At 43.1% G+C, this 12,485-nt stretch overlaps 1 protein-coding gene across 1 annotated transcript in view; it reads right to left on the minus strand.

Moving 5' to 3' along the window:
* SLC9A4 (solute carrier family 9 member A4) overlaps positions 1-7,213 on the minus strand; it is a 63,135-nt gene extending 55,922 nt beyond the window's left edge. Inside the window, exons 1-2 of the mRNA XM_029936202.1 lie at positions 6,958-7,213; positions 1,352-1,815 (exon numbers count right to left, since the gene is read on the minus strand). Of these exons, the coding sequence (XP_029792062.1) occupies positions 1,352-1,815; positions 6,958-7,213 (720 nt within the window). The remainder of the gene's footprint in view (positions 1-1,351; positions 1,816-6,957) is intronic.
* Between the last annotated feature and the right edge of the window lie 5,272 nt (positions 7,214-12,485).

Raw genomic sequence — 12,485 nt, forward strand, 5'->3', positions numbered from 1 at the left:
CATATGCATATGATAAAGAAGAGGGTGGGGTGCCTGGGTGGCTTAGTTGGCTAAGCATCTGACTCTTGAGTTCAGCTCATGCCATGATCTCACCATTTGTGAGATTGAGCCGGGCATAGAGCTCTGTGCTGACAGTATGGAGCCTGCTGGGGATTCTCTCTCCTTCTCTCCCTGCTCCCCCACCCCCACCCTGCATCACGCATGCTTCCTCTCTCAAAATAAATAAATATTTTAAAAAATAATGACAGGGAAAGAAAATGCCAAACTGATCAAAGGGGCTGCTTAGAGGGTGAGGGGAGGGGCAAGTGGAAGCTTTTGTGATTTTATGCTGTGTAATTTTGTACTGTTTGAAACCTCTACAATAAAAATGCATTGTACTATCACATATGCGGTGTGATACAAATTTAAAGATAAGAAAAGCAGGGGTGCCTGGGTGGCTCAGTCAGTTGAGCTTCTAACTCTTGATATCCACTCAGGACATGATCTTCGGGTCATGGGATGGAGCCCCACATTAGTGTGAAGCCTGCTTAAGACTCTCTCTCACCCTCTGCCCCTCTCCCCCACTCATACTCTATCTCTAAAATAAGTTTTCAAGTGAGAGAAGAAAAACAAATCAAACTTCGTATAAAAGTTTCACAGTCTCACACCTGGTGAAGGTTTGAGGTAATATAATGGAACTAAGCAATGGGAATGACTCGCCTGAATATTCCAGCACCAAAGACATCTTCTGGGCCCCAGTGCCCTGTGTCCACAGCCTGTCAAGTTTTTCTTAGCCTCTCCCCAGAAGCAGTCCTTACACAAAGATGCCTCATTTACGTATCTGGTAGGAGTCCTCCCCTGAGGCTGGTAGCCAGCTACCGCATTTTTACGAAGCTGCTTCAACTCCTCTCCTACCTCATCTTTTCTTTAAATTCATCATGGCCCGCGATACGTTAAACACAAAACAAACAAAAAACATATAAAGGGAAAGAGGTGAGGTTCGGTGAATGTGAGGAATGAAAAATGGTGAAGTACTGTTTTATCCCAGTGAAGAAACCAGAATTGACTTTGACAACAATTTCTACTAACTGAAAACCTGATTTTAACTAAAAAATGACCTGTTATTTTTTTTTCTCGGTTTAAAGAATCTATTTGGTTGCTGAATGACAAGCAACGTTGGTGAGCAGTTATGCATTTGAGGCAGATCCTAAGAGAAGTCACCAGAACTTTCCTACACTCCACTGACCAAGGTCTATCCCTGTCCTGCTCTTTCCCAGTCCTGCTCACCCTTCTCCATCTGCTCTGAGGACAGACTGCTGTCTCCAGCTCCACCTGCCTCCACATCTCTCTGGGGACATGCTTTACATCTCACCACACTAATGCCGTCGTTGAGAAGGGCCTCTCCGAAGATCATCATGTACAGCGGCTCGTTCACACGTGCCTCCTCGAACACAGCCAGCACGGCCACAGGGTCCACAGCCGAGATCAGGCTTCCAAACAGCAGGTTCTGAAGCAGGTTGACATCACTGAGGCCAAAGGCTTTGATCTGGCAGATGAGGTAGAGGGAGAGGCCAATGCCAAAAGCGTTGATCAGGGCCCCCAGGCCTGCCCACCACAAGATGGACCCAATGTTCTCAAAGAAAGGCCGGGTGGGCATGAAGTAACCACCCTCCAGGACAATGGGTGGGAGGAGATACAGGAAGTAGATGCTTGAATCCATGACAGGAGGAGATTTATGGTCAGTGCCAAAGATGATGGCGCCTACCAGAGCCCCAACAATGATGAGGAGGCAGCTTTCTGGCATGAGGCCTGGCAGTCTGTGGTAAAGATGGAAGCCTAGGGAAGAGCAGAGAACCACATTTAGATGTTGCAAATAAAATGACTCTGGCCACTAAGATACCAGAAGACTAGTATACAAGAGACCTTCTAAAACCAAGCAGAGGGGACCTTGGGTAGGCAGGTGGGCATCCCTGAGCCTCAGAACCCTATGCATAGCAGGGACTGGGGGTTTTAAACAAGATTCAGGACTTAACATGCCAGTTCTGAGCAGGTCCCAGAGTGGTCCTCAGCCAGCCGTCCCCTCTTTCACTCCTCCCTGCCTCCCCACCTTACAGGAGCTGGGAGGGCAGTGGGGGAAGAGGAGAGAAGAGGGTGGAGTTCCTTTGCATTCCTGTAAAACCCACCTTTGAGGCTCAAGCCGTCAATCCCAGTCACCTAAATATCAGCTTCTTCGAAGCCTCCCTTCACCAAACCAATAAACAAAAATCCAGTCCTTTATTTTATTTTCTTTATTTAACCAATGACCCTGCCATCCTGTCAGCCAGGTAAGAAATCAAGTCCCAATCCCTGAAGCCCTGTCACCATTGCAGCTCCTACAACCAGCTCCCTCTTTCATGAGCTGTGTCTCTCAGCTATGTCCCTAAAGACCAGCTGCTCCTCCCCACCCGTGCAGCCACTTTATTTGAAGTCCCCCCATTTCCCATCCTGACTACTGCTTTAGCTTCCTGATCTCCTATCCTACCCTCAACTCCCCAGTCCAGTCCATCTGCTGCTTCCAGATGACTTATCCAAACCACGTATATCTAATCATCTCAGTCTCGATCTAAATCTCTGAAGGTACATAAAGAAACTCACAGACATTAAACTGAGGGTATTTGTAAAGCATTCCTGGGCCAAGACCAACCCACTGGGAAGCACTGTGTATAAGGTGGAGAACCAAACATGTTTGTTACAATTCCAGCTGTTGGTGGAAATTCAGAAATAAGGCATTAACAACTAAGAAAGCAAAAATGAGGCAATGTGTAAGTACACAGAGAAGTATACATTGACCATTTCCACAAGTACAAGAAGAGATCAGAGCACAGCAGGCCCCTCGGGGTTCTCTCCAGGTCAACATCTCTCCCACCCAACGCTATCTTCCTATATCCATCCTATATCACAGCCAACTACACACCTTTTCCCTGTAGTTCCCCTTTCTAGTTGTCATTTACCATTAGTGCTGCCTGGGTTGTCTTTTCTTCAACCTATGTAGGTCCTTCTCAATCTTCAAAATTAAACCTTTCCCAACCACTTCCCAAGGAATTCATATGTCTTCCTCTGAATTACTGTATTATTTTATCAGTATCTAAGAACAATGTTCTCTATCATTTTTTGTGCATGGCTTCTCTCCCCGACTAACCTCCAGACTCTTCCAACTCAGACAGAATGACATACATCTCTATATCTCCCCAAGGTACTTAGCGAGGTGTCTTGCCCACAACAGCTGGTCTGTTTGCTGAAATAATCTATAAGTGTGTAAATGAATGATTGATCAGGTTAAATGTTCACCAGAGAAGCTTTTATATGGGAAGGAAAAGTTAAACAGGCTGTTGGGGTATGACAAAGACCTACAGAGTCGGACAACAGAATGGGAGAGATTTTATGTGGAGAGAATTCCAATGGAAAAAGAAAAGAGTCAGGAATGGCCCAGTCATATATGTTTGACTTTTATCTAAGAGATCCACCTGGCTGGAATGAATTATGAATTGAGATGAATATTGGAAGAAGAGTTAAAAAATGATTTTGAGCCATATAAGAGGCAGTCTTGAGTTCAAGATTAAAGAATGTAGATTTCTCCCATAGGCAACAGAGAACCATTGAATGTCTCTTTAGAATTCTAAGTCAAGTCATCCAAAGAGCATGTGGGTTTCCTTGATCACAGCTTTGAATTACATTTATTATCAGCAGGGAGGTTATTATTATAAAATATAATTAGTATCAAGGGACAATCCAAACCTACAAGCCTACCCACTGCCTTCAAGCTAGTGGCTTGAAGTAGGTTTTCAGGCCTTCTTCCAGAGTTTAAGAGTCCTGCTCTCTCCATTTTCTAATGAAAGCTTTCTCTTCCTCCCTCCCACTCTCATCCTCCTCCCTCTATTCTACTCGGACTCTCCTCCTTCTCCTCCTCCTCCTCCTCCTTCATCTCCTCATCCTCTTCCTCCTCCTTTATATCCTCCTCCTGCCCTTTCCTTCTCCTCCTCCCCTTCCCCCTCCCCGTTTCTTCCTCCTCCTCCTCCTCTTTCTTCTTCTTCTTCTTTTAGTGCTTATTTTAACTACACTGAGTTTTTTTAATATGGTGGAAGAGCCCATAGTAATTTTCTCAGTCTCTGTCTCTTCCCAGTTTGGTCTTGCTTCCAAGAATTGAGTTTCCTGAAATGGATCCAATGTGCAACTGCCTTAAGCTACACCTATGTAGTGGTAGCAGAAAGAGGTGCCATGCAGTGTAAAGTAGGGCATTGTAAAGAGAAACATCATGTGCATTTCACACTGTACAACTCTCCTCCCCTTTCATGATGGACATCAGTCAGTCACTTTGAGAGAGTTTACAGCTCCACTGCCCGAAATTTAAATGGCCACAAATAACAAAGTCCTGCCTGAAAGTCAAAGATGGCCCTACAATTCCATCCTGCCCAATGACTCAAGGAACACCCTTCTATAATGCTCCAAGAATTGGGTCTAAAATAAAAGACAAACAAAAAAGTCTGAGATGACTCTGTATTATCTTTTTTATTGAAGAAAAATATTCTATAACATACATAGTTAGATGTTTTAAAAAGGATGGGGGGAGAGTTGTGATATTCTTCTGTCAGACTGCCTACCAGGCAATGCTAAATTCATCTGTTTTCCCCATTCAATTAGTCCCTTGAGGCCAGAGACCATGGTCATTTCCACATACAGTATGGACATTTAATAAATGTTTCTTGATAGAATGTCTAAGTGGAATAATGAATGATAAATGATTATTAATTATATTTTGATTCCAGTTTTATAATATAGAATCTAAGAAAATCTGTATAGATGCCTTGCATGTTAAAGTTTTATGTAATATTTTTTTCCCCAGACAAATGAGCCACCATATGTAAAGCTACAAGTCCAATACTTGATGCATAAAAAATAATCATCAATAAATGTCACCTTCTTTTCGTTTACAACATAGAAATAGTCTGAATCCTTAAGGACTAGCAAATTTGACATTGAACTTAAATGAGCATGATCCTACTGATAACCTACTAAAGTTTTTTTTTCCTAAACAATGTTGCATTCCATCAACACTAAAATAGAATCATTTGATCCAGTAGTCCTGTGAATAATAGTGTCTTACCATCCTCTAAGCTTCTAGACTTACTGAGTGTGGGCACATGAGACACCCTAAAAAACAATCTACGATTTATGACAACATAAACCTGAGATCAAATATATCTGTTCTTCATTGCCCTGTTACTGATAGAGAATGTAAACCTCTTTGCCGTTAGAAAATCCTTATTTGCACCTAAAAGAGGTCTTAGAAATAATCTGAAAGCTGAGCATGTGGAGACCTAGAAAGTCAAGGTGACTAGCTAGTCAGTGGCAGCTGTCATTCCTTGATTCCCAGACCAGCTTCACCCATTACTGTGAAGAGGAAGTGAGTCAGGGGTGGGGGATGGGGGCAGAATCTACAGCATTGTTCACAAAGGAAAACTCAAGATCCACATAAGATCTTGGGGCGCCTGGGTGGCTCAGTTGGTTGAGTGTCCAACTTTGGCTCAGGTCATGATCTCACAGTTTGTTAGTTGGAGCCCTGCATCAGGCTCTGTACTGACAGCTTGGAGCCTGGAACCTGCTTCTGATTCTGTGTCTCCCTCTCTCTGCTCCTCCTCCACTTGTAATCTGTCTGTCTCCATCTCTCAAAAGTAAATAAATCTAAAAAAAAAAAAATCCGCATAAGATCATTTTGAATGATCTCAGCGCACATGTGATTACATGAAAGGGGGTAGAACCCTAGCTCTGAACTGAGAAGGTTACCCTGTTAGAAAGCCATTTTTACTTGAGCACTTTTTAGAAATCACGTGAACCCTTTGTGTAAGTCAGTGATTTGACAAATCATACAAGAGTTCTTCACACCTACAATTTCCATTTACTCTTCAGACTTTACTAGCTCATAATGAAAATCAGCAGTGAAGGAACATCTAGTGAATACACCAGTACCCCCATCATCCCTAGGGAGGAAGTTAGACTAATAGATGGAACCCACAATCCAACCCACAGTTGGCTCAGCCAAAATTTCATACCCATTCGAGAGGAGAATGATAAATAAACATCAAAATGTTTCATGGATTCTATCCCAGTAGGACCACTTATCTACCCAAATAACAAAGTTCATAACCGAGACAAAGGAGATGCTATGCTTAATAAGTGAGATAACTGTGTCAGTTTTCCACCTTGGAATAAGCTGGTATTAAAGAGACAAGGGGGTGGAGTTAGGGATTAAATGGTCAGAGGGTGGAAAACATCATTTCGGTTTTTGACACAGATAACGCTGATTAGAATTTAGTTCATGATTTTGAATTCTCTGTATTTCACAAAGGAAATCAGAGGTGCCCCACTGGCTCCATTTGGCTCAGGCACAAACTAATATCTTACTGGCATTTCATCTCCTCTGCCCCCATATCCCACCACTGAGTGTGGTTGTCTTGTTCCTTGCTTTCTGTCAATCTGCAAGGAGCACGTGTCACATTTAAAGAATAAACAACGGGAATCATTGATGAAGCCCACAGTTACATGGCCAAGAAGGAAGAATATTTTACAGAAGAATCATTATGTGCTCCTAAAATTTTCTAATGGGCATCATTCCGAGACCTACGTGCCTTACTCTACTTTTTAATGCACAGAACTCGAGATTTTTATGTGCCAAATAATGCCACATGGCTGTCATCCTGAAACAAGAAGAAATCAAAACAACCCAGCACCCAGAAGTCTGCTTAAATTTCAAAGCAGAATCCTGAAGCATTAAATGGCTTTACACAAAGCAGTTATGACTTCCCCTTGACTCGAAGGAACAGATTTTTTTGATGCAATAGCAATAACAGCTAAAACCCACGTAGTTCACCATCTGCACGGCATTTTCACATACATTATCTCATGTAGAGGACAATTCTCACAACCAGGTGTTTGGGGACTTACCTATTTTTGCAAGGGATGCTAGCAGTATCCAGAGGGTGACCTCATAAGGAATTTGCACATAGTCATAATCCAGTGCAAAAACAGATATCTTCTCATCTGACTCTGAGCTGGCAGCAGCAAACCGAACATTAGGTTCACGCTGGGCAGTGGAATTTGTGGATTCGTTCAAATCCGAAGACGCTTCAGAACACTCGAGGGCCACAAGCAATAGCACCCAGTTCCAAGGACTGAAAGGCACAAACATCGGAAAACCCATGCTGTGGGCTTCTCCAACTCTGTATGTCAGGATGCGCCACACATCTGCAGGGAGGAGGGCTTCTAGAGAGTAGAAGCATCCACCTGGGTCAAGGGTAACATACGTACAGTCTGTGAGTCATTCCAAAGAGAGTCCAAGCACGGTATTGAGTTCTGAGTCCCTTAAAGGATGCGTGTTCAGGTAACCCAGCTTCTGGCTCAAATGCGTCAGTCATTCAGTAGACTCCTTAAAACCCAGGTCACCTGTGTGACCTTCATCCGATCATGATCTGAAGAGCAGCTTAGAAAGCTTATGAAAATAAGTCTTCATTCAAAGCTGTTTCTTCACGTCACTGCACACTGGTTTCATCTTGTGAGTAAAAATTTTTAAAGATACCAGGGTGTCCATTTCGATATCACTGGAGTCCTTTGGCTAAGAAGGGAGTCCTTCCCCTCTCCACCAGATCCCAGTAAGGAGCTCCCTGTCTGTCCTGCACCTGCCCCTGCTTTCCTCCCCCAGCTCTCTCACTTGCTTTCAATGGACAAAGCTGCAGGTAGCTCTTGCACTACACTTAATTATTTGCTCTGATAGGACTTTTGTAATGAAATGCGTTCCTGGAGGAGCGTATTCGGGGGTTACACTGCTGACACCTAGTGGGCAGCCGCAATATGACCCCCCGGCCTGTTTAATGATGAATGGTTAATTAAGGTGGTGGTGGAATTGTCATCCACACCAGGGTATTTTTGAGAGTAAAGAAGGGCTATTGATAATTATGCCAGACCACAGATCAGCCAGGATTGTCCTGTAATCGTATGGTCTCTATAAATTAGGAATGAGGAGGAGGAGAAGGCAACATAAACATTACTGAAAGCATGAGCAGTAATTCAAAGAAAGAATGAAGTTCCAGCTTTCCATGAATTTTATTCAGGAAAAAAAAATGAGCAGAAGAACAAGTTTCATGAAATACATCTAAAACCTGGTTTTAAAAAACTCCATGGCACATCCAAATTTTTCATTTTAAAGGATTTTTCTTATTATGGCCTACTTGTTCAAAAAAAGCGATACAGCATACTGTTTATGGAAGAATTTGAAATGGATTCCATGAGTCTACTTCTGATTCTTCTACCTCTGGCCACGGAACCTTAACCAAGTTAGTCATCTTTCAAAGCATCCTTATCTGAAAAGGGGGAGGGTAATAACACCTACCTCATTCATTGGCTGGAAGCTTTAATGGGAGAGCGCAAGTAAAGTATCTGACATATTACTGGCACTTAATAAATGTTGGCTTTTGTTATTTTTAATCACATTTCTATTCCATGTGAAAATAGAAATTCTGTTGCAATGAGGAATAGCATTCAATAGAAAACGAGAATGTTTATTCAGAAACGGTCTCAACACCTCTTACGGATCAGACTGCGAATGATTTATATATATTCTTGGTTCAGGTTCATGAGTGTAGATGCCTCCCATCCTCCTCCCCACACTCAGCAGAGATCGCGGGAAAACAGAGATAGGGCGCACTGAGGAAGGCTGGCATTCGGATACAACTTCTTAGTTAGACTAGGGTTAAGAGCTCATGTGTCTATTTTTTTTTCCTTTCTTTTGCAGTTTGGCTCTAAAATATATCAGATTTAGTCACTAAACTGAGATCATCATGTTGACCACAAGCAGGTCACCATATCGGGTCAATATTGTTTTCAGAAAAGATGACATGCACAGCCTCATGATGGAAAACTTCCTTAGAATCGATACCTTATCTTTTTATTCACACGTTTATTTTTGTTTTCTAAAAAGAAATGGGAGAGGGTTTCCCATGGTGCTCCCTGCCAAGACCGAAACTAAGAATCAGAAAACCTCCGTTCTTAGGAATTAATTACCTGCTTCTCTCTAGGAAAGTCACTTTACCTGTTTGAGCCTCAGTGTTTTCATCTATAAAGTGAAGATGCACAGGGCACCCAGGTGGCTCAGTCGGTTAAGTGTCCAACTCTGGGTCTGGGCTCAGGTCATGATCTCACAGTTTTTGAAGTCGAACCCCATGTTGGGCTCAGCGCTGACAGTGCTGAGCCTGCTTGGGACTCTTTCTCTCTCCCTGCCCCTCTCCCACTTGCTCGATCTCTCTCTCTCTCTCTCTTTCTCTGTCTCAAAGTAAATAAATAAATATTTTTAAAAATAAAAACAGGGGTGCCTGGGTGGCTCAGTCGGTTAAGCGGCTGACTTCAGCTCGGGTCATGATCTCACAGTTCGTGGGTTCGAGCCCCAAGTCGTCGGGCTCTGTGCTGATAGCTAGCTCAGAGCCTGGAGCCTACTTCAGATTCTGTGTCTCCCTCTCTCTCTCTGACCCTCCCCTGCTCGCGCTGTCTCTCTCTGTCTCTCAAAAATAAATAAAAAACATTTAAAAAATTAAAATAATAAAAATAATAAATGAAGATGCTGTCCATAACATGTAGCTTTTCCTGCTCTAAAATTTCAGGTCCCTGTGAATATACGACACATGCTTAGCGTTACACTGAACTCCAGCCAAGAGTGCACGCAGGCAGAGAAGTGAGGCCAACGTGGGGGTAGTGAGGGGAACTCCCGAGTTCTAGAGCAGCCGACCGCTCTGCCTTCCAAGTCACGGTGCGCTGTCTGCCTGTCAACCCTCGGCACCACATCCACCCACACAACACGGCCACCGAACATTCTTTCTAAAAGGCCCTCTTGATCCCGCTTCTCTAGAAAACAGTGTGAGACAAAGCTTATCTGAGCGGTGCAAACATGAGCGGTGCAAAGCAAAGGTAACCAAAGTGAGAGAAAATGGGAAACAAGAGAGAAACACTCCAGAATGGCAGTGTGGGGGGCTCCACTGACCCTCTTCCTAGTGGCAGGGGGACAACCATAACTGGGAAGAACTTTTGAAAAATAAAACAGCCATTCAGGGTTGCCTGGGTGGCTCAATAGGCTAAGCATCCAACTCTTGATGTTGGCTCAGGTTATGATCTTGCGGTTTGGGAGATCAAGCTCCCCTCCCGCCCTGAACGCTGCACTGACAGCATGGAGCCTGCTTGGGATTCTCTCTCCCCTTCTCTCTGCCTCTCTGCTGCTCATGTGTGCATTCTCTCTCTCTCTTTCAAAATAAATAAATAAACATGAAGGTGAAAAAAAGAACAGCTATTCAGTCTGTGGAAAGCGGCCTGTGGGCCTACAGCAATTAAAGACAATCTTCTAAATACTGGTGACGCGTGGGAGAGTCTGTGGCACGACCCAGTTCTAATGCCCACCTCCCTCCTCCAGTGCTCTGTGCCAGCACAGCCAAGAAGATGGGGCTCCCTCTAACCTCAGCTCCCAGTCTAGGGCTACAATTTCTACTCAGAAAGTCAGGCCGTCAGTATCTGTCATCAATATCCAACCTCCACCCCCATGCCCCAAGTAATGTATTGCCCAAACCGTGTTGCAGGCAAATGTGACTGAGAGGTCCCTTCTTCCGTACAGCCCCCCCTCACTTATAGGTTTGAAATTCCACCCCAAGCAAGGCAGGCCAAGCATACTGGCCCCCAGTCAGTCTCACCCCTACTTACTCAGAGGCCCGAGATTCCACACCAGGGAAGACAAGCCAAGAAGACGAAGAGCTACTGCCCCTGTCCAACACCTCATTCATAAAGCAGGAGTGTGACTCTGATAGAAGTAGGTTGCTGTCTCTGTGTCCCTTCCAGAGCATTGGAGCAGAGCTTCTCTTAAAGGGAGAGGTAGGCCATAGAACAAAGAACTCTGTAAGTATCTCTAAGGGAACTGACTGCTTGGAACAGAACGAAGATTTAGACAGCGCAGGATTTAGAAGAGCTGGTAGCTCCATGATACCGACATGTGAAAGGCAGACCACTTAAAAGATAACAGAAGATCTAGGGAAAGAAATAGATAAGAAGACTCATCATGGTGTCAAAGGTCCTCATGAGGTTAAAGAAGAGTCAAAGACTGGTGTCAAAGATCACCCTGCAAAGGGATCCTACTGTGGAGCCAGTTAAGGCCTGTTGAACACAATAGATCCCTCAGCTAGTAACTACAGGAGGCTAACAGCTAGGTGTGAAGATAATAGGGACAACAGACCAGCTAAAAGCTGAACAGGGAGATCAGCAAAAGAGTCAAGGAGAATCGTCTTTAAGCTACTGTCGTCCTGGGTGAGAGAAAGAAGAGGTCAGGGGGAATATGAGTATGCCCCAAGACTGTATGGGCTGAAGGGCAATATTAAAGTCTGCATAGGGAAATAGACTGTACTGAAATAGTCCAGCCAAGTCACTAAACAAATAAACAGAAAATCAAACCACAGTAACACCTGGACTTGGGGGAGGGGGCAGAATCAGATCAAGTATCACTACAAGCTGCTAAAATGCCCAGTTAAAAACTACAACAAAATGTAAGACTCTATGCTGTCTCCAGAAGATCCATCTTTAGATTAAAATATACAAGCAGATTGAAATTAAAAGGATGGAACTAATATACCATACAGCAGTATGGTAAGAAAGCTGGAGTGGCTCTACAAATAATAAAACAGAATAGACTTTAAGACAAAAAAAATTTACTGGGGAGAAAAAGGAATGTTATCTAAAAATAAAAAATTATACACTTAACTATACCAAGTGGGATTTGTCCCAGGAATAGAAGGCCAGCTAACCATCCAAATATCATTTACTGTAACATCATATCAAAAGAATAAAGGACAAAACCATGTGACCTTTTCAGTAGCCCGAGATGAAACGTTTAACATAATGTAATACCCCTTCATTTTAAGAACACTCAGAAGAGTAGGAATGGAAGGGAACTTCCTCAACATGCTGTAGTCCATGGCCATTGTCATGCTCAATGGTGAAGGTGAAATGCATTCCCATAAGACCAGGAACAAGACAAGGATGTTCGCTCTTGCTGTTTCCATTCAACTTTCTACTGGAGGTTCTAGTAAGGACAATGGGCAAGAAAGATAGGATAAAAGATACACAGATTGGAAGGTGAAAAGTAGAACCATCTTTATTTATGCATGGCATGTTCTTTTATATAGAAAATCCTTAACCATTCAATTAAATACTTTTAGATCATATAAATAATTTCAGCAAATTTGCAGGATATGACATCAACATAGGATGACAAATTGTATTTCACAGTAACAATGAATCCACCAAAATGAAATCAATAGCATCAGAAGCTAAGTTTCTCAGGAATAAATTTAACAAAAGCAGTGTAAAACTTTTATTCTGAAAAGCACAATGGTGAAAGTTGTTAAAGAAGACTTAAATAAATGGAAAGATATCTCTGTTCATGGAACAAA

Source organism: Suricata suricatta, chromosome 4, assembly GCF_006229205.1.
Source record: "Suricata suricatta isolate VVHF042 chromosome 4, meerkat_22Aug2017_6uvM2_HiC, whole genome shotgun sequence".
NCBI lineage: Eukaryota > Metazoa > Chordata > Mammalia > Carnivora > Herpestidae > Suricata > Suricata suricatta.